General features: G+C 41.6%; 1 protein-coding gene across 1 annotated transcript in view; it reads right to left on the minus strand.

The window, feature by feature from the left end:
- The window catches only part of msrab (methionine sulfoxide reductase Ab), a 39,051-nt gene extending 26,369 nt beyond the window's left edge, over positions 1-12,682 (minus strand). The window contains exons 1-4 of the mRNA XM_061696913.1: positions 12,604-12,682; positions 3,770-3,838; positions 3,564-3,683; positions 671-775 (exon numbers count right to left, since the gene is read on the minus strand). Of these exons, the coding sequence (XP_061552897.1) occupies positions 671-775; positions 3,564-3,683; positions 3,770-3,838; positions 12,604-12,676 (367 nt within the window). The 5' untranslated portion in view covers positions 12,677-12,682. The remainder of the gene's footprint in view (positions 1-670; positions 776-3,563; positions 3,684-3,769; positions 3,839-12,603) is intronic.
- Positions 12,683-22,238: the final 9,556 nt, after the last annotated feature.

Below are 22,238 nucleotides of genomic sequence, written 5' to 3' on the forward strand. Positions count from 1 at the left end.
GACTATGCTACTGGCCAACGCTATCTACTGGTGGTGTTGTATACAAATACAAAATGAAAACACTCGCAAGGAGCATGGAGGATACGCTTACACCCGTTAATCCAACTTTCTGCCTCATTTCACTTTATAAAACTGCCTTGTTTTTTTACATCCTCTTATTATGTTTGGAATCTACATTTTACACTAAAATGCTAATTGTTCTTTATTAACAACAACAGATTTGTTGTGTTTTCAGAGGCTGGAACTGATTATTTCAATTTATTTCAGTGGGGATAATTGATTTGAGAGTTAGGAGCGAGCTTGGTCACGGAACAAATTGTAAGTCAGGGTACCACTACGTATCTATTTTTATTTTTAAATATTGACTGATTGTGAAAAGTTACACAATTTTGGGATTTACAGCGCACATAGGAAACCGGCTCCCACTGTGCGGATATTTTGGGGGGAGCGTCACAAACCACACTGGCATGTCTCTCCATGGATGGCTGGATGTCAGACACATTAACACAGTCTGCCATTGACTTATACCCATGAGACCTCCCGCGCCAACACTACGTACTCGTCTGGGCAGAATCCTTCTGCTCCAATACACCCTTCCCGTGTCCCCTTCGGGATGCCTCTAGTTTGATAGGCAACGTTTTTTGGGGTGTGTGCGTGCGAGCGCTACTACCTTGTGTCGGATCGTGATTCTCCCAGAAGAGTTTCAGCAGCTCGACAAGGCTGACGTCTTTGGGAGAGAAGACCACCCTCACCACCTCAGTGTGTCCAGTCAGACCTGCAGGACGGAACACAATAAAGAAAAAGCTACCTGAGATGACGGGGAGAATTTGAATTGAATTGTCAAATTCTGGTTAAAAAAAAAAAAAAAAGAAAAAAGATTACATCAAAATATTGTAATGCCAAATCCAAGTTGCTCAAGGCTCTATCCCTTTTTTTTCTTTTTTTTTTTTTTTTTTATTAGCACCAGGTGTAGTACATGATATGGTAAAATCTTAATTGTGGAATTCTAAACTTTCATAAGTTAAAAAAGGTATTAATACAAAATGTTCATTTGATTCAGGTGTGCCTTCTTTATTTACTGCTCTCTCCAGAGTAAACTGGAGAGATCCTATAGAAAAAATACAACTTGTAGGTCCAGAGATAAAGGATTTTTCCCCCCTCTGAATAAAAAGTGGACGGAATATGCATATAAAGCTGGAGTGACAAGGTCGCCGATTTTGTGTTTAGGATAATAGCTCAGGATAATCTTTCAGAGACATCTGAGGATCGGGCCTTTGATGGAAATAGTGAGGAAAGGCTCAAATTGTACTGATCCTTGTAAAATGTACTGTATAATGCATGCCGGGTAGCAGGCTTACACTGCAAATATTTTATTTTTTTGTCACCATATCAACAAGCTCTCTGTCCGGTTGTTTCGATCGGTTGTGTGTGATCGCTGTATTCACACCTGTCCAAACAAACGGCACCGAAGGGCTAAATGAAGCGTTCAACCCGGGTCAACTATACAAGGCAGGTGCAAAAAATGCCTTGAGGGAGGCACGCGTCGAGATTTGATGCCACTGTGACTTTGACAAAGTATCCTGTCCTCCCAACCACCTGCAGTCAAAACTTTTTTCCTCCCCCTTCAAACTATCGAACACTGCCTTTACCCGCTCAGTTCTTTTTGTTGTAACTCTGTAGGAGCTGTTAGCGCAAACGTGTTCTCAATCTTAATTCCTATGCATTTATATTCTTAATGTGTCACATTCTCAGTTGTTTACTCTGACCAGTTTTGAAAAAGTGACTTGCAGAATGTGATATGATATGCACCACATGATACTGACATTGGAGCGTTTCTATTGTAAATAAATCTGGCATGTTGAGGCCTCCATACAGGCCAATTGGGGCTCATTTGGGCAATTTCCCTAGTAGGACGTCATCAAAGTACGAGCCCCGCAATTTGCTTGAAATGGCTGCACCTAGGCTGTTCAATTTCGGGCATGGGTCCTCAACATTTACACCTAATTTTGTGTCAATTGGTAAACTGCTGATGGGAGTTCATTTTATACTTTTGGGGGGTTCTTGTTCAGAAGCCCTAAAATAAAAAAATTAACAACAGGATGCACACATTTGGTGAGATTTTGGGAACATTGAGGGCCCCCAAAAGGCTGAATTCATCCAACCTCCAATTAGGGATCATTCGGGCGAATTTCCTGGTCGGGGTTCGTCCAAGTACGACCCGTTGGAATTCATCTGAAACGGCTGCTTTAAACCAAAATGTCTGACTTCCTGCTCAATTTCGAGCATGAGTCATTGAGACTTTTAGGTGTGCCCTATCATGATAGACATGTCCACCTAATTGTGTGTTGATCGGGGAAACTGGTGAAGAGGGCAAATTTTTTTCAATGACGGATTAGGAGATTTCAGGGGCCCCTTCACTACATTTTCACCAAAATTGGTGAGTTTTTGGTCATGTTGAAGATGCCAAAGATTCCAAGAGGGCCTGGCGCTCAGGCCCCTAATAAGTAATGCATTCAATGATAACAACTTAACCTCTTTTGTCACATCACCACTCTTGAATCTGCCCTTTAATTCTTATGTAGCATTACTTGTACTTCCATCAGGCCTGTCTGTTGGACTGTTCCAACCCTGTTGCATTGACAGCTCTTCACCACGATGCCGTGGCCGACGTTCCGCTCCGTCACGGCCACTGGAGCGACGCCTGCACCTTCTCTTCCGGCACTTCTTTCCTTTGGATGTTCTTTCCCGTCAGAAAGTTTTTTTCCCGCCCTCCCCTTCAAGCTGTATCTGTCATCCAGCTCCATCCTATAACTGATGCACAATCCCTTGAAGGGCTTTCACTCAGAATGTCTGCCAGCCAAAGCCCAAAGCGTCTTCCTCGCCCTTTCCGTGTCCGATCCTGCTTCGCCCGCCATCGGGACGTCGCACTCGTTCTCTATGCGCCACTCGGAAAGCAGGAGGAGTTCATAATTAAAGCGCATCAAACAGAGCCAGACATCTTCATTTGAATTATACATAAATGCACTACATGGATCTATTAGAATCTTGATGAGGAAACACACACACACACAGACGCACACATGCACACCCGCACGGACACACACGCACGCACACACACACACAAACACATGTACACGCGCAGGTAACAGGGATGTTTGAGGGCTTTGAGATTTAAGCTCATGCCAAATCACAGTCTCGGGTAACGGAGCCCACTGATGGCGCATCATACGAGGTAACCTCTGCTGAGAAACTCCGCAGTACAGCACAGAACGAAACCCAATGCGTACAACTAGGTCATGGGTGGGTGGGGATGGTAGAAGGAGGAGGTGGGGGGTTGGTATATGCAGCCCATCTGGAGCAGTACATTCTGAGTTTGCCTGCAGATGAAGGGAAGGCGGAGAGACGACGCGAGAGCTATAATGAGTCCGACTGTGGTAATTCTTCTGGTGCATCACACCGAACGACGGATCAAAAAGTAACGAGTTGTCTCGCCAGTTCACTCCTCAGAAGGAATTGAGCTTAAAATTCATCAGTAGAAAAACATCATGGGTTAAGTTCAATACCTGAGCAGACCTCTTCATATGTGGGGTTGGGCGTAAAGCCGCCAGCAAAGCCCACCTGGGTAGAGAAAACCCCCGAAACTCTCCAGAAAAGTTTCTCTGCTTGCCAGAAACAGCCCATACCTACACACAAATAACAGTATTGCTGTGACACCATTCAATCTTGGGGCAATTACTGACCGTAAAAAATCTGTGATTGAACCATTTACCAAACATGATCATCTCCATGCCTTCTGGAAAAGGCTCCACAGTGGTGTTTCCGTTGACTGCATTCTTGTCTGTGTGGGAAAAGAAGTGTGAAAAGATGGGGTGGGGTTATTACTCTCAAAAGGTTCAGGGACCTTTGAGGTGGGGTCTTGAGTGCTGAACATATCTAATTGGATAAAGAACTAAAGGTTACTTAAAATGCGGTTCAAGTGTTCACATCAACGATTTTTTTTGTAAACCTATCAAGTAGGGAGGAAGTTGTAAAAAACAGTGGAGTGCCAGGAAGGGTGGTATAAGGCTGGCACTTGACCTTCTAATGGTGCTACACGGAATTAGCACGCTAAAAAGGAAGTCAGTGTGTGCAAAGTAGGAGTGCATGTGATGTAGGCGCAGCCCACAGATGTGTGAGGGGGATTAGACTTTGCTAAGAAGACTGAGGTGATTTAGCGTGCAAATCTCAGCTCAGCAAAGCTGGTTGGTACAGCAACCACTAATATTAGTCCACAGATAAACAGGCCAATGGGTACACTAAGAGCTTAGGCACACACCAATAATGGATGTTTGCTCCGAGGTCAACCCCAGCTAGCTCTCGAGCCGCTCAGGGAGACATGATGTGTGACAATGACCTGCATACAAACAAAGTCAAATCGGACTGATAAAATAGTTTATTTCCTGGATGTTTTTATCCTGTAACAGCAGGCCAAAAACCTGAGCTCAACCTCCACTACGTTTCAGATGAAGAGATTACTCTGAGCTTAACAGTAACATTTTTTTGTCCTGTCTAATAGTCCCCAAAGAAGACTGAAAAAATCTGACTCCTGTCTGTCTTGTCTCACAATAGCAATTTATTTATCAAAGGGCATTGCTTCACGATGGAACCTGAAGCCTACAAGAGCTTCTTTTGGTACCCAAAGCATAGAACCTAGTGAAGGCGGGTTATTGGCGCAACTGCCGCAGCGTCACGCCCATGTCCTGGCATTCCTTTGTTTGAGCATTGTCCATCTGTCAAGTATACAAGCTTCAAATGTGGTAGCAATCGGATAAAATCTCCAAGACAAATTTGTCTTTGAAGGTCCCTTGGAAATGGACAAAATGACCCTAAATGACCTTTAAATAAAAATGGCAGACTTCCCGTGTCTTTTCAGGTATGGGTTATCGAGACTTAATTGTGGGTCTACTCATGATGGATATGTTTACCAAATTTCATGTTGCTAAGTAAAACAGTTTTCAGGGGTTGCATTTGCTTTGACCTTGTGGATCTGACTTAGGAGTTAGGAGAGGAGCCAGATGAGGTGGCTGGGGCATCTGATTCGGATGCCTCCCTGGTGAGGTGAGCTGGATGAAGTGGCTGGGGAGAGGGAGGTCTGGGCGTCCCTGCGAAAGCTACTGCCCCCGCGACCCGACCTCGGATAAGCAGTAGAAAATGGATGGATGGATCTGAGTTATTAGAGTTTGGTGTTTTATGATGAGCCGTCCAGCCTTGCCGCCATGCTCCGCCCACACCTAACGATGACACCTCAAATCCCTCGCAATGTACCTATCACCTATCTGTATTGTACTACATTTGCGGTTCAAATCTGGTTACAATAGGATAAAAACTCTGGGAAGTTCATCTCTGAAGGACATCGGGAAATGGCTGCTCACTTCTCAACAGGACCCCCTGCAGTTCATATGGTCGCTTTTTCCACTTTTAAATGCAATTTATTGCACTGTAAGTTGTTTAAATTCATTTTAAATGTTTATAAGCTGTTTTTTTCTTTTTTTTTAAATGCTTTAAATCATGTAAAGCACACTGAGTTACCTTGTGTATGAAATGGGCTATATCAATAAATTTGCTTTGCTTTGCTTTATGATGGACCCCTGGTTACAGTGGAAAACATCCCTACAAATGGCAGCCAAAAAAATGGAAACCAAAATGGCAGACTTCCTGTGTTTTTTTTTTTTGCACGAGTCCTTGATTGTTTTTGTCTGTCTATTGTGAAGGTCTTTCTGGATGTATCATGTTGTCTTCTTTACACAGCAAACTTTTGACACAGTATGTAGGATCTTAAGTGTCTAGTGCAAACCACCTGCAAAAGTAAACATTCAAGACTTAAATGACAACAATGATCTTGTATAAGCATAAACTCCTAAAACGTAGCCTGTGGCACTCAGGCAGCCCTCGTCTGTCTTTATAGCAGCACTGCCGGGCTATGTCAAAGAGCTCCGTCTGCTGCAATCGAGCCACAAGTCCACTTGTTCAACTTTCTCAGACATAAAGCGTTATGCATGTATAGGTGGTGGGAGAACAGAAGAAATTCTCCTCCTACTACGACTGTATTTTGTCCAAATGTGATAAAAAAAAAGTGTGCTAAATATGCCGACTCAGTGAGCGAGGGAACAATGAGCAAGACAAATGTGGTGTTGGAAGTGGAGGAGGAGGAGTGGGACGAGGAGCGATTGGCCTGCCAAAGCAACGAAGGGATTAAATGGCTAGGAAGATGCAACAGATGAGTGTATTGGAATAATATTTAACAATGTTACTGGTGAATTACAAGTCATGTCAAGTGAAGTCAAGTGAAACAGGAGTTCGTAACAAAAATCTATTGTGGAGAAATTCAGAGCAGAAAAGACTTGGCAGAACTAACAAGGTAAACATGGTTGTACCACACATTGTGGAGTGACCACGTGTCAGAGTCTACTGGAATGCTAATTTCAGGTGAAGTTAAAGACTGTCTTCACATATTGTACCTTCATTTTTAATACTGCACAGTGAACGCCATACTCAAATTCACCTTGAGAGATTTCAAAAGGCGGTGATGCTGTTTTAGTTAGCGAATAAGTTCAAATGGTTTCAATAGTTTAACTTTTATTTTTTTGCATTTTTTTTTTTTTCCTGTTCGGCTGTTAGGTCAAGAAGAAAGGAGGATCTGTATCCCTTTTATGCCGGAACAGTTTTACTGTGTCATAGTGGAGTTTTTAAGCTTCCGCTGTGGTTTCTTAGTATTATAATTGAAGTTTATTGAGAATCAGAGTCAATCAGTCGAACAGAACAAAGTTTCTAGAGGTGAGAGAGAAATGAAGACAAAAGAAAAAGCACTAATTGTAAACAGGATGAGAAAAGTCAGTCATTACATTATCTACAACAATGAAACATTAAATATGAGTGTTGCATGGGGCTGTAGTGCTACACCCTGTGAGGGAAGGACAGGACAAGCTAGAAGAGGACAATGACAGGAGAAGAAGCATGCAGGGCAAGGGTAGTGAACCCGGCTGTACAACTGAAGTGTGGTGGGCTTGACTATGTAAATGATAAAAGTCTATAGGATGAGAGTATGAGTGAGGGGATACACAAGCAATTCGCATATTCATGATTTATTTGTCGCAATAAGTGAGTGGTCCCACACCCAGCGAAAGAGTCCCAGGGGTGTGTGCCTGCGGACACATGCAAGTGAATTGACACCGTTTTACATGCACAAAGACTGACAGAAGTGTCCTGTAATTGCTGCGCCTGCACCGCGGAGGCTGTGGACCCCACCCAATCAATCGAGGGGCGGGATCGGGCCCAGGAGTCCACCGAGAGCAACCCGGTGGACAGGACACGTCCCACATCGAGGGACCCAGGGCGGTCCGCCGGACCCACCGAGGCGACAACTGGCCACTCGGTGGGGCCCGCAGGGACTCAATGCCACCCCCACCTGCCAACCCGACGCCCCACCCCACAAACCCCGCCAACCCCCTTTGCATCGTCAAAGAGCAAGCCATCAACACTTAGATTGGTCAATACAGTGGTGCCTTGAGTTACAAGTTTAATTTGTTCTGTGACTGCTAGTAAGTCAAATCGCTCATATTTAAAATCCTCTTTCTTTCCCCACTGAAATGAACAACAATGCCACTAATCCATTCCTCCATTGAGTACCGAACACAGCAAGTACCAAACACAGCAAGTACATAACGCTGACGTTAGGCAGAATCCTCACCTCTCCAAAAACATCTTTATTCAGGAAAACAAAACAAAAAACCCAGGCATGTTTGTTGATCCAATAACATTGTATTGTCAAAGAGAGCAAGCCATTTTAACACTTTAGATTGGTCAATAATTTGTAAAAATACCAGACCCACGTAGGGACAGACCAATAGTATCAATTTCTAAAAATATATGAAACTGACAAAATTTGGTAGATAAGAGGTTTCCGGTCAAGGCCAAAGATATGTTATCAATATTGACATACAATTCCCCTCCAGTCCTGTAGGTGGCAATGATACACATTAGAAAATCAGTAACAACTACTGCACAACACACAAGCTTTTTCATAGCTGGATCTGTTGGGTAACTGCCGTTCCAATTTGCCCTAAATCAAGCAGACTGCAAACCCTAAAGGTTTGAAAATTTCGATCTGCATCAAACTGTAATGGCCTTCTGTTACCACCTTTAAAACCTTTGGTGGCAACAAACTGTGATTGAAACACACTTGGTGAAAGTAACAAACAAATACACAAACAACAAGAGGCAAAATGATGACATGTAAGAAAATGCCTGTTCTCGCTTCTGCCAGCTGCTCACCAACTTCACTTCGTACCGCCTTCCCATCATGCCTTACGCTCTTCTAACCAACAAAAGCACGCAATCCGATCGTTCTCACACCAGCTTTTGCTGTGGGTGTGTTCCCTCCTCCCCCTGAATAAAGCAGCTGGCTGAGGTCCAGGCTGTGCCAGGCTTCCACCAGCGTAACCCCCAAACCTCCCTCCTCCCAAACCATCAACAACCCGTACGCTTCAACAAGTACTTCACCTAGCACAAAAAGGTGTTGAGAAAAGTCCAAAACAAGATGTCTAACTTGGAATTCGAAATTGCCTTTCTGTGCTTTCGTTTTCAAGGATGTCCAACGACAGTGGGACTCTTGGGTCATCTTTTGTTGCCATTAAACAGGCATTTGTGCTCAATCAAAATAGCTGCTGGTCACCGGCAGTCGAGGGCAAAGCAACCACCAGTATTTTTTAGTGAAAGTATAATAAAGTCCAGTTTGATTCGTTTTTGTGGGCATTTGGCCATTATTGGCCTCCGGCTTTACCCGTGGCCCTCGTCCTCACCAAAATGTGAAGTCCAGGCGGCGAAACATGGGAGGGGCGATATCCCTGGATGCCAAAACCTGTGACGGCAAGGTCGATTTCTGGGCTGCTCGTTTTGTTCCCGTCCCCAAAAAAAAAAAAATAATCCATTCCCTCATTTCTCTTCCTCTTCCCTCCCTTTCACTACTCCTCTTCCCAGCTTCACACAGGTTGGCAGCAAGCTAGGCACGAGTCGTCGGAAGAGGCTGAAGCTTTATACTGGTGCCAACTACCCTCTGCTGTATTGGAGGATGGGAAGGGGGTGAGGAGGAGTAGGGGTAACAGGGGAGGGGAGGCAAGGCTGATGGGGAGGTGGTCCAAGAATACAGCCAAATGAACAAAACAATGTGGCTTCAGCTCGCTGTTACGGCCCATTCGTCAGGCTTCATGTAGTTTTCTTGACTTTGAGAGAGAAGATCTGTCTCCTTTCCATAAGTTCCATAAGCAGAGGTGCAAAGATGTGTTACAATAAACCATGCACAGTGAGCTACACAACTACTTTGATAGCCTATCAAATGGCACAGAAAGTAATTGCCTAATCGAAAGTTGGGTACCCAAGTGTACTTGGAGAAAGTTCAGAAGACCCACTGACTCTGGGAGTCCACCATGAAGGGATTCTCCCCTGTACATTGTGGTGACCAAGCTGTCAACACCTCGGTCAAGGTGGGAATTCTAGGAAATTGGAAAAAGGCAAAATCCACACAGAAAGGACCCAGAGTTGGGTGTTCAACCTGGAATCAGTGTGGGTTTTCTGTCCTGACAACCAAATCAGTTGCTATTGTGTGTGCCCTGTGTGGTTTTTGGACATACTTGAAAAATAAAGATGATTCTGATTCTGATTGACTGCCAAGCCCACGGCACATTCAGTTCTATACAAATTGAAATATGAGTTGAGGGGGTACAATGATGATGGGGCAGAATGTCCAGGGTACCAGAGTGGTGGTCTCCAAACCCTAAGGTTCCAGGTTCAATCCCCAAGGCCGCCTGTGAACACTTCACTCCTTAAGCCAGATATCGAACCCCTAAATTCTCCTGATGCTGCATCATCAGTAGTAGAACAATGACATATTAAAGCACTAATGAGCACTTTTAAGGTAGAACCATCACTATACAAGTGAGAGCCCTTTCAGGAACAAGGTCAACAATAAATGAAAAACCTTGTGGAATTAGATCCATCTCCTTCCATGTAAGTATCTAAATCCTACTGATATTCTGAAAACCCATTTCATGTTAACTGCAGTTCATCTCAAAACCAAGTGGCAAAACCAAAAGGACAAAATCGGACAAACATAATGTAACATAAGATAATCAGGGTTTGAACTAGAGACCCCTTAGTTCCCCTTGGATTCGTATTTGTCACCCTCCCAAGGATTGGGACAATTCTGGATAGTTTATATTCAAGGGTTTCTATTAGGGGTTTAAAGGCATGATTGGGTGAGAATCCGGACCGCAACCCCATCAGATACCTATAGGATGAACTCGAAAAGAGACTGTGAGCCAGGTCCAACATTGGTGACCTCAGAAAATCTACAGAGTTTGTGGAAACTCTTCCCAAAAGAGGGATATTGCTTTAAACTCAAAATATTCTTCCATACCTGTAAATATTCTACTACTTTAGTCAGTGAACCATTGTGGATTCAAAACACAAATAGGAATAAAATATCCATCCATCCATGTTCTGTACTGCTTTATCCTCACATAGGTCACGGTCGTGCCGGAGCCTAAGGAATAAAATAGTAAGACAAAATATTACAATCCGAAGGCATTATAAGCATGTAGACCGTTGAAACTATGAGCCAATCCCGGTCTTGTTTTTCATGTGTTGTTTATAAACACTATGGATGTTTAATTGTTTATAAACACTATGGATGTTTAATTTCCTAAAAGACATTCTGTAAATGCATCTCCACCAAGAAGCTGCTTTTAAAGGTCTGATACTGATGCTGGTCAGCTGACGCCCACTGCCCCTGCTATCCTGTATGGAAGAAATATTGGCAGTCTAACCCGCACTGGCTGAAAATAATAGCTGTTGTGCCCCTACCATGTAGCAATCTGCCACTGAATCGTTCGTGCCAAGGTTCGCACGTACAATAGAAAGACAGTAGAGAGGCAAGGAAGGGAGGAGGAGAACAGGGAGCATCTTCAATAGAAGGGGTCTTTATTTTAACGAGGGGGGATGCACATGTACAGGAAGCTATAATTGACCATGCTTGCAAACATGCACTTCCCCAACACCCACTCGGGCCACACTCAAACAAACTAAGCTGTCCCCCAAATCCTCCCTGCCATGAAAAGGGGGTGGAACAGATTTGTGCCATGCGGTGTCTCCGAGCTGCTTGGACAGACGGAGCAGGAACTTACGACGGGGCGGAGCCTTCATGCGCGTAATGCCCAGATGGGCCCTCTGGACCCATCGTCCCATGATGCACTTTGGCAAGAAGAGGCAGGTGATGACTAGGAGAACCAGTCAAACAAAACACACCATGTTTGCTCCTAATAACATTGCAGACAGCCTTTTGGTATATATTGTAGGAACTGGACAAAATCATCATAGCTGTGCAAAGAGGGGTCCTAGGATTATGACGACGTTCTGTTCAAATTCCGGTTACATTGCCGGAGAACTCCGTCATAAACTGAGGACCCCATACTTGTATGCGTTAATAATGTTAAAACTTAAGTTTCTTTAAACACAACTGTTTTAAAAAACTATAACTGATTTTAAAGTAGTACACTACACTATTATTCATCCATCCATTCATTTTCTATCGCACTTTTCCTCATAGGGTCACGGGTGAACTGAAGCCTCTGCCAGCTCACTTTGAGTGAGATGCGGGGTACACCATGGACGACGGGTCAATCGCAGGGCACAGATACAGTACACAAACCTATGGACAATTTAGAGTCTTCAATGAATCTAACATGCATGTTTTTGTAATGTGGGAGGAACCCAGAATATCTGGAGAAAACCCACGCAAGCATGACGAGAACATGCAAAATCCACCCAGGAAGGCCTGAGGCAAATGGATGATACGACTGATACGACTGCACTACACATACTATACATTCATATTTGTATCCTATATAAGTTGACTTGAATTTTCCAGAGGAAAATTCACTTGTATTTAGTAATGGTAAGCACAATCACAACAAAAACAATTTCGCTTCAGAGAGACTTGAACTTTTTGTGTGTTTGTGTGTGTGTATTTCATGTTTCACTGATAAAGATTCAAAAGAGAAAAAGAAGAACTAGGCCATAAGACTCATACAATACAAAAACTAAAATCTAACCAAGATTAAATATTTCCAATCAGGGCAACGTATGCTAGTTTTTCATCTGCCAAGATATTTCTTCTTACCAGGAGATTTTGTGTACCAGTATCATTTTGCTTGCTCCAAACATTTTGTCCTTAACAAGATAAGCATTATAACTTCTTAATATTTTTTTGATGGTTATATGTAGATCTTAAAAAAAAAAGAAATACCATAATTCTACAGGTGTGTTATAGGTTTAATTACACCAGTTTTAAGACAGCTGTGTTTTTTTTAGGCAAGTTGTTTACTTGTTTTAAGAAATCTAGCCAAGTTAAATAATATAGGCAGATAATTTTGCTTAAATTAAGTTATACATTCCTGATCATTCCTTTTTTCTTGTTTTCTCCTTGAGTCCAGTTTTTGCAGTGTAGCTCCCACTCCCATGTTTGTGTGCAAGTCCACCACCAATCCCTCACCTTGACATGACATTAATTACCTGCGACAGCCATTTTCTCTTTTCGTCCGGCGAGGGTGCGCTCCCTGCTCGGCATCTGAGTCTTATCTGACATGTTCTCGAGCCTCAGTGGACACCAACGCAAACGCAGTTAAGCTTGTAGAGGGAAGGAATGGAGAGACAAATGGATGAGTGTGGCACACTTGCAAGCCACCACAGCGTGAGGGTGAGGAGGGAATCGGAGGGGGGGAGGGCGGCCGGTGGAAAACACCACGGATATGAATATTCATGGCGCGTGGGCTACGCCGTGCACCGCATAATAACTAGTCAAGGGGTTAATATGACTCTGGCACAAAAGCCTACGCCACAACGCGTGCGGGAATGAAATTAAATTGAAATAAATATCGGTGGTGGCGTGCATGCAAATGAGCCCGTACCATACGACGGCGCTCAGAGGCCTCTTCTCAGGTTGGAGCGCGGGCTGCTGCTGTGGCTTTTTTTTTTTTTGCCATTTTGGAGGCGTTAATCCGGAAAGGGGAATAATACCTTGTTAAAGTGCATGCAAAATAAATGGCGGTGGGATCCCAAATAATGCAAATACAGTAAATCGTCTGTAAACAAGCATTTAGCTGGTTATGTTTAATTCACTGTAGCATTGCTATGATGCGCACCAACAGCTATATTAAAACCTCTAACCATCCCATTGGAGATAATAACGAAGTTGTTACTGCAACATTTTAAAACGGCATGTTGCTTTAATTCAATGATAAATTCATTTAAAAGTATTTTAAGGAGGTGTGAAAATCGATCTCTTAATGTTCTGAATTCCTGCTTCCAGAGTTGCATGGAGCAGAACAATGCTACCTGGAGTTGTGCCTGAGTTTAGCTAGCTAGTTCTCATACCTGACATCATGTTGCGCTTCTTTAGAAAGTAAACTACAGTGTTACCCTGATTTATGCGGGCCATAATTTCCAAGTTTTTTGAGTTATGAGCCATCACTTGACTGATTCCTTTTTTTGCTTTGTATTGCGAGCCAAAATTCGTAACATGAGCGAGTTTCAGATATGCCGCTGCGCGAATGAAGTGGACAAAAATTGTTTTGCAGTCATGTAGCTGCGGTTCTGTTGACGAGCCCTAGCTAGCCCCTCCGACCGCTTGCGCCGATTCTGTACAAATGTACAGTTGGGATCCAAGAATGAGTGAATTTCTGACTGATACGCTTTAACAGGAATCAACTAGAAACCACATTACAGAGGAAAGTAACCTGCAAATCATACATGTCAAACTCAGGTCCACGGGCCAGATTTGATGTAATTATATTTGGGCCGCGAGACCATTTCAAATGTGTATTCGAGCTGGCCTGCCAGTAAACTGTAGAGTACGTGCACCGCTAATAAGCTTCCTACAAATCCCAGAACGCTTTGCTAGTGTGTTGGCGCATCAGTCGAGACCGGCTAGCGCCCCCTCCTTTTCCTTTGCGGTCATTAGCAACTATGCTACCGGTCTCCTTGGGCAAATTTACACCTTCCCTTCTGAAAAATGGTGAAAACTAATGATTGAAAACAGGAGCTTCCAAGACAGACGGCAGGCAGATTATCTGTTCAGTGTCAGAGAGACGTGACGACTATTTGCATTCTGGGGCAGGGCAAACACCAAAAACAGAATTTCAATTTCACAAACGAAACTGAAAAAATCCGCAAGGCCATCCTATTTTCTTTGTTAGCTGCTCGTTATTTAGTAAGCAGGCTACGCTTTCGTTTACAACACTTTGGTTGCTGTTCGAGTTAAAATTCCTTCAATAATATCTAGGAGACCTATATAAGCTTAAAGACGATTTAAAATTCTTGCAGCAAGCAACAGAAACCCTACAGCAAAAACAGGATACACAGTGGTTGTTCAAAGAACATTTCTCTGAGCCTCACTTATACATTTATAAGTCACGCCCATCACTAAACATGGACTATGCTCTGACTACCATTGTCGTCTCCCATCCCAAGAAGACGGTCCCGTCTGAGTTTGTCATCCTCCTCCTCCTTTAATCAAATGGTAACCATCCTCCAATCACAAACATACAAAAAGTTTAATCACTCATCAGTCAATATTAAGCTAGTCAGCAAATGTGAGACATAAAGTTATGTAAGAATACACAGAAATCCACCTATACATATACGTTTGCATACATACGTATACATTTTCCATCAGTTGGCTTCAGGCTCATTTCATCATTATGGATGCTATACATTTAGCACACAAAGCTGCGAACAGATTGTCACACTGATAGGCTTCCTCGTGATCTCGGAAAATGCATTAAACGAAACCGTAAGCCCCTAGTGACACTTTGTAAGGGGCCTGTATGATTCCACTGCTGTGACTTGACAGTAATAAGGATGATTATTTATGTGTGGGCGCCTAATGCCTCCTCCTATATGCTCTACAAGTGACGGAAAAGTCACGACTTTGTTTCTGTGCGTGTACTGCGAGCCAGAATAACATCACACCCTGCTGCAGTTCCCTATCTAGCTCTCCTTTTTAAAACTCCCTCTCTTCCTCTTCCTGGCTCACTTATCTGGCGCGGAAATGAAGCTCAATCACCTGCGGAGGAGCTGAGGGCGGCATGGGCGACTTTGCAATGCAAATGCCAGGTAATTACCCCGACACGAGCGAAGTGCAAGCGCACGTATGGAAATAGAGCGAGGAGGGGAGAAGGAGAAGAGCAGAAAGAAAGCGCAGGAAATAGGCAAAGAGATGAACCAAGCGCCGGTTTCACCTGCCTGTTGATGCAGGATGATTGGGGTGTCGGGAGAATGAGGAAAAATGGGGGCCGTGGAGTGAATGCAAACACTACCTTGATGATGTCTGGTTGTCTGCGGCATCACCGTGTGCAACCAACTACAAGAAAACAATGCATACCATTTCATACCTTCCTTGCCTCTCTGCTTGAATTCTACACGCCAACAAGTTCAGTAGCAACTCTGTTGCTAACCAAAACAGCAGCACCTAAACAGTCTCTCAGTGTGCAGACTCACTGCATGTTGTAAATAGGCCTGGGGAAAATAAATTAAAAAACACTCATCTAAAGTCGACTTAAGAAATAAGTTGAAAAAAAACAACAACAAAAGTTCCGCCTGGAACCAAGTTTGTGCTGCCGGAACCAATGTTTGTTGGGCAACGGATAAACTTTGCCAAAAATGACGGAGAAGCATCTGTAAATGATTTTAAGACACTGTTAGATGTGGAATGTACATACAGTTGAACATGTTTTATAGGTGAGCTGAATTTTTTTTAACCTAAAATCGGAATCGCTAGCGCATTAATGCTAATCGCGATTGCCAGCCGTTTAGCATTCTGTATTTTGCGGACTCAAATTCTGTATACCAAATTTACACCATACACTCAGTACTAACATATGCAGATTAAAGGCTTGGAGTCCATTCATGAGAATAAAATACGTTAGTAGTAAAAAAAAATATATTATACACATATATATATATATATATATATATATATATATATATATATATATATATATATATATATATATATGTGTGTGTGTGTGTGTGTGTGTCTGTGTGTTTTAATAGTGTGTGTGTGTGTGGGGAGGGGGTGGGGGGGGGGGTGATACGTATTCAATTATTGGACCAATACTCAATAGGAGAATAAATTCTAAAAAGATTTGATAGTGACAGCGCCAGTAAAGAATGAGTTTGGTTTTAAAAAATAATCTCACGTTATGTGGAGAGTGTCATTTTAATGACTATTAGCATTCTCCACAAGGTTCTCTGTGTCCATGTAATTGTTCAACTTGACACAAGTTGTAATATAAAGTGGAACCTAGGTTTTCGTAATTAATCTGATCCAGAAAGTTTGACTAAAACGGAATGATACAAAAACCAAAGCAATATTTCCCATGGGAAAACACATTTACAGCCAATAAATCTGTTCATCTAAAAATAGGGGAAAAAAAACAAAACACTTTATGGAGAATAACTATATTTGTATAAACAGAAAACACTGTGAAATAAATACAAATGACTAATCAAGTGGATAAATGAACATTTAACATCACTTTTACCTTAATTTAAGACTCTTCATGGTGTAAGGAATACGGCGAGGGGAGAAAGAGGAGCCATTTTCATAATTGGCTACAAGTTGGCTATTGTGTCGCTCGCCTTCTTTATCAAATGGCTGGCACTCTGAACTTTTAGTTGTATTGTGTAAAAAAAAGTTCAACAGAGAGCAAGGCATATCCCACAGTACATGTTTTTATTAACAACTCCACGCAATAATAAACCTCCCCGTGTCCTCGGCAACACTCGGGCAAGTTGGGGCAACATTGCTGCTAAATAAGCCACCATGGGCCAAAGAAATTGTGGTGAAATTGTGTTATTAAATGTTTGCTTTCGTTTTGAGGGTCTGACTTTTGACAGGATGTTACACGCCGATGTTGTACAAGTGTTGCGTCGCAGACAGGCAGGGTTATAACCTTGAGCTTTCATTGTGGAATATGCCTTGTTGTCTGTTGAACCCGTTTAACACAATTTACGAAATGGATGAACGGCCATCGACTCAGGGAAATGAATGGCTGAGTCGCTTTTTTTTTCCTGCAAAAAAACAGCAGCTGTACAAAAACTGGGACAAAACATTGACAAAAACATTTGTCGAAAACCAAATCATATTAAAACTAGGGTGTTTGAAAACCGAGGTTCCACTGTAATAGCAAATCTGTTTAATATTAGTTTAAAAATGTGATTGTATAAAAAGAGACCTCCACTTACAGATGGTCATTTCAAATCAGGACAAATTTGGGTAGGAACTGTCATTTAGATACCTGCTTGGTCCATTTGAATTCAGTCTCTAACCAAAAAAAAAGCAGCATCTACCGAACACAGTAAACAGTTTCTCAATGGAGCGATTTACCGCATGTTGTAATAGAACGTAGTATTAAATATGGCAGTGTCTTCAACTGCAATCGGCATTCTAGTAGACTGCCATGTGATTGCTTCGCAATGCTGCGTGTGTCCATATTTGTGTTCCACTTGTTATTAGCGGCAATTCTGTTTAATATTATACCAAAAATGTGTTTTTAGGAATAAATGCTCCTGTCAGGAAAAAAAATCGGTAGTCTTTAACAGCGATTAGTGCCTCAGTAGACTCTGACATGTGGTCTCTCCACTATGTTGTGTGTGTCCATATTTATGTTCCACTTAACATAAATTTTAATGTATGGTCATATTTATTTTATATTTTTTATAGTCTGACTCAGTTTATGCATTTCTCTATAAATGTACTCTTTGTTTTAAACTCCAAATTCACAAGATCTACTTTCCAATATACCAACAACATTGTTTGGTATATTATTATACATTCTCCCATTTTCACTGGTGTGCCCAAAGATTCTGTCTCGTGGCCCCTCATCTTCTTTATCTAATGACTAGAAGAAGAAGAAGAACAACAACAAGAAGAAGAAAACATAATACATAATAAAATATTGTTACTGATACTATTGTTTTGTAAGACATCATTTTGGGGTGCAGGAGTATATTCACTTTTGGGACATTATCAGTCTGTTAATATTATCATGAAACCTCATTTGAACTGAATGTCACATTTTAATGTATTTCATGAAAAATATTATTATTTTATTCAATTACACTCTGCTTATCTATGGTCATATTTCAAAGAATGCCAGATAAACAATATTAAAGTCATGTACGATAATTGTTTTCAGAAAACTTAATTAACCCCTGAACCTTTTTTGTCACATCATCAGTATGCTGCAATAATGCTATTTACAATACATATAATCTGACAAATTATGTTTAGCTGTACCTTTTCGTTAACAATGCAATGTAAATGAATTTAGACATTTTAAAGACAACTGGAATCTAGTTCAATACTTAACTTTTAACTCTCTGTTCATTCCAAAAAGTTAAATTCATCATATGAATTTGAATCTTTTTAAAAAAATATTATTATAGAAATGTATAAGATTATAATGTTTCTAAATTATATAAATGTATCTTCATGTAAGTCTTTCTAAAACATACAATATGTATTTTTGAACTATATAACCTGTTTAAATTGAACTAACTTGAAGTGAATTTCATTGTTTAAATTGAAATGATCATCCTTTATTTTTTTATTATTATGAATTATGATGTTTTAAATGGCATATATATATTATTTCTTTTTTTTTTCTTAAATTTTGCAATTCCAGTTTCAGGCTCCACTTAGAACATGACCAACTATGGTTCTTTGTACTATAAAAGGTTAATTATGAGTGAGTGTGTGTGTGTGTGTGTGTGTGTGTGTGTGTGTGTGTGTGTGCATGTGTGTGTATACAGTTGTATGCATATCGCGCCTGGCTGCTCCCGTGTTCATATCACATATGTGTGTTTAAATACAGTATATATATATGAGCATGTGTGCACCATTATGCTCATGCCCTCTAATGGGCACTTGCGTGTGTACATGCTTGTGTAGGTTTGTGCATGTGTGTGTGTGTTGCGCCGCAGGATTTAATGCGTACGCCAGCTTGCAGCTGTTTCATTGTGAGCCAACGAGAGCAGAGCGACGTGCAGATGTGCTTTAAGTATCAAAGAGATTATCAAGTGACCTGGAAATGAAAAAACACACGCAGTGCGGTGTATTGCAAACGCGGTACGCCGGCCGCCATGTTGTTGGCCGGGAATCGGGAACGTGGTGGTTTGTTTGTTTCAAAGCAACAGTGTGATTCGCAAGTCTGATGAACGTTTTTGGGCGTTCTTTGGGTGTGTAATTGTGCTATTGCTTGAGTCTTACTTTGCACTAATTAGAATAATAAATCATGCCGCCTCGCGCCGCTTCAAAAGGGCCCTCCGACGTGGCGATGAGCAGGTGGGATGGTTTGAAAAACAAAAGGGTTTGATTGCTCTGCCACGGTCGGTTAAAAGCAGCGTGACGCTCCATGGGAGATTTATATTCATAAAGCGACAACGTGACAAAATTGCCGTCGTACTTAGGCCCGTCCTTCATGTAACAAAAGTTGGACTATTTTCCTAGACGTGCATTCAATGTTAGGCTGGAGGATTCATCGATTTTAACGATAAACGTGAACCTTGGTTATAATGTGCGTCATCTTTCACGCCGTCGCTACAAACCTGATTTTTAAGCTATTGTTTATTCACAGTACGTTTACACGCAAGTTAGAATTTAGAGTTTATAATTATTGAAACATCGTCAACAATTTCAATTAGCCTGTCTATGAGATTTTGCATTAATTGTTTTCAATAAACTCACAGACTTTCATTATTATATGGTTTGGGTACACATTTTGGTGTTTATATATGCTATGTTTAATTGTCTTTTGTTTAATGTGTCCGTTTTACGGTAAACTTCAACTGGAGGGACAAATTAACAGCCTGAAGCAAGCATGCTCTTTTCATTTCCTCAAAGTGATGTCATACGACGGTCTCCCATTTCTCGACAGTGAGAGAATGAGAACAGGTGCTAAGGAATACTTGAAGGAGTGTGTATACGTTTGACCGTGTTTTTGTATATATGGTCTTTCTATATCACAATTTCTTTCCTAACGCGGGTGGGTTTATGAAACATATCGATGTTAAAAAAAATAACTGTACATCATAAATTATTATATTATACAGTATACAAATTATATTAGACAAAAATTATATTTCTGGTTGATTAGTGCATTGCCCTGACATGATTAACTTCTAATTACACCGGTATGACAGTTAGAAATTTTAACCCTTGAGAGGTCCCATTCATTCACACTAATTCGTCCCCAATGACAAAAAATTCTGTAAAACTATAATACGTTGATATTTTTTCCACTGTAAACATGTCAACCTTTAAAAATACTTTAGCTGGAAATATATGTATAAAATATTCATTAAGTTTTAAGGGATTTGAACAGCATGTTTAAACAACTTCAGGTTTTTTAAAATTAAAAAATAAATAAAATAACTTCCATAGACTACATTTCAAGTATTTGCTTATTTCGAATATTTGGCCTTGAGATACACTTGGTACGGAAAGTATTCAGACCACCTTAAAATGTGCACTCTTTTTTATATTGCAGCCATTTGCTAAAATAATTTAAGTTCATTTTTTCCACATTAATGTACACACAGCACCCCATACTGACAGAAAAAAACAGAATTGTTGAAATATTTGCAGATTTATTAAGAAAGACCTGAAATATCACACAGCCATAAGTATTCGGACCCTTTGCTTAGTATTTAGTTGAAGCACCCTTTTGAGCTAATACAGCCATGAGTCTTTTTGGGAATGATGTTTTTCACACCTGGATTTGGGAATCCTCTGCCATTCCTCCTTGCAGATCCTCTCCAGTTCTGTCAGGTTGGATTGTGAACGTTGGTGGGCAGCCATTTTCAGGTCTTTCCAGAGATACTTAATTGGGTTTAAGTCAGGGCTCTGGCTGGGCCATTCAAGAACAGTCACAGAGTTGTTCTGAAGCCACTCCTTTGGTATTTTAGCTATGTGCTTAGGGTCATTGTCTTGTGTGAAGGTTAACCTTCGGCCCAGTCTGAGGTCCTGAGCACTCTGGAGAAGGTTTTTGTCCAGGATATCCCTATACTTGGCCGCGTTCATCTTTCCTTCGATTGCAACAAGTCGTCCTGTCCCTGCAGCTAAAAAACACCCCCACAGCATGATGCTGCCACCACCATGCTTCACTGTTGGGACTGTATTGGACAGGTGATGAGCGTGCCTGGTTTTCTCCACACATGTCCCTTAGAATTAAGGCCAACAATTTCTATCTTGGTCTCATCAGAGCAGAGAATCTTATTTCTCACCATCTTGGAGTCCTTTAGATGTTTTTTAGCAAACACTATGCGGGCTTTCATGTGTCTTGCACTGAGGAGAGGCTTCCGTCGAGCTACTCTGCCATAAAGCCCCGACTGCCGTGATGGTTGATATTCTAGAATTTTTGCCCATCTCCCGACTGCATCTCTGGAGCTCGGCCACAGCCTCTTTGGGTTCTTCTTTACCTCACTCACCATGGCTCTTCTCCCCCAATTGCTCAGTTTGGCCGACGGGCAGCTCTAGGAAGGGTTCCGGTCGTCCCAAACATCTTCCATTTCAGGATTATGGCGGCCACTGTGCTCTTAGGAACCTTCAGTGCAGTCGAATTTTTTTTGTAACCTTGGCCAGATCTGTGCCTTGCCACAATTCTGTTTCTGAGCTCTTCAGGCAGTTCCTTTGACCTCATGATTCTCATTTGCTCTGACATGCACTGTGAGCTGTAAGGTCTTATATAGACAGGGGTGTGGCTTTCCTAATCAAGTCCAATCAGTATAATCAAACACAGCTGGACTCCAATGAAGCTGTAGAACCACCTTAAGGATGATCAGAAGAAATGGGCAGCACCCAAGTTAAATATATGAGTGTCACAGCAAAGGGTCTGACTACTTATGGCTGTGTGATATTTCAGTTTTTCTTTTTTAATAAATCAGAAATTTTTTTAACAATTCCGTTTTTTTTCTGTGTGTACATTAATGAGGAAAACAAATTAATTAAATGATTTTAACAAACAGCTGAAATATAACAGAGTGACAAATTTAAGGGCGTCTGAAAACTTTCCGTACCCACTGTAGGTCAATGATTGGCAGCAGGATTAATGACTACAGTAACAACACAATAAACATGTACCACA

Source organism: Phycodurus eques, chromosome 14 (assembly GCF_024500275.1).
Source record: "Phycodurus eques isolate BA_2022a chromosome 14, UOR_Pequ_1.1, whole genome shotgun sequence".
Lineage (NCBI taxonomy): Eukaryota > Metazoa > Chordata > Actinopteri > Syngnathiformes > Syngnathidae > Phycodurus > Phycodurus eques.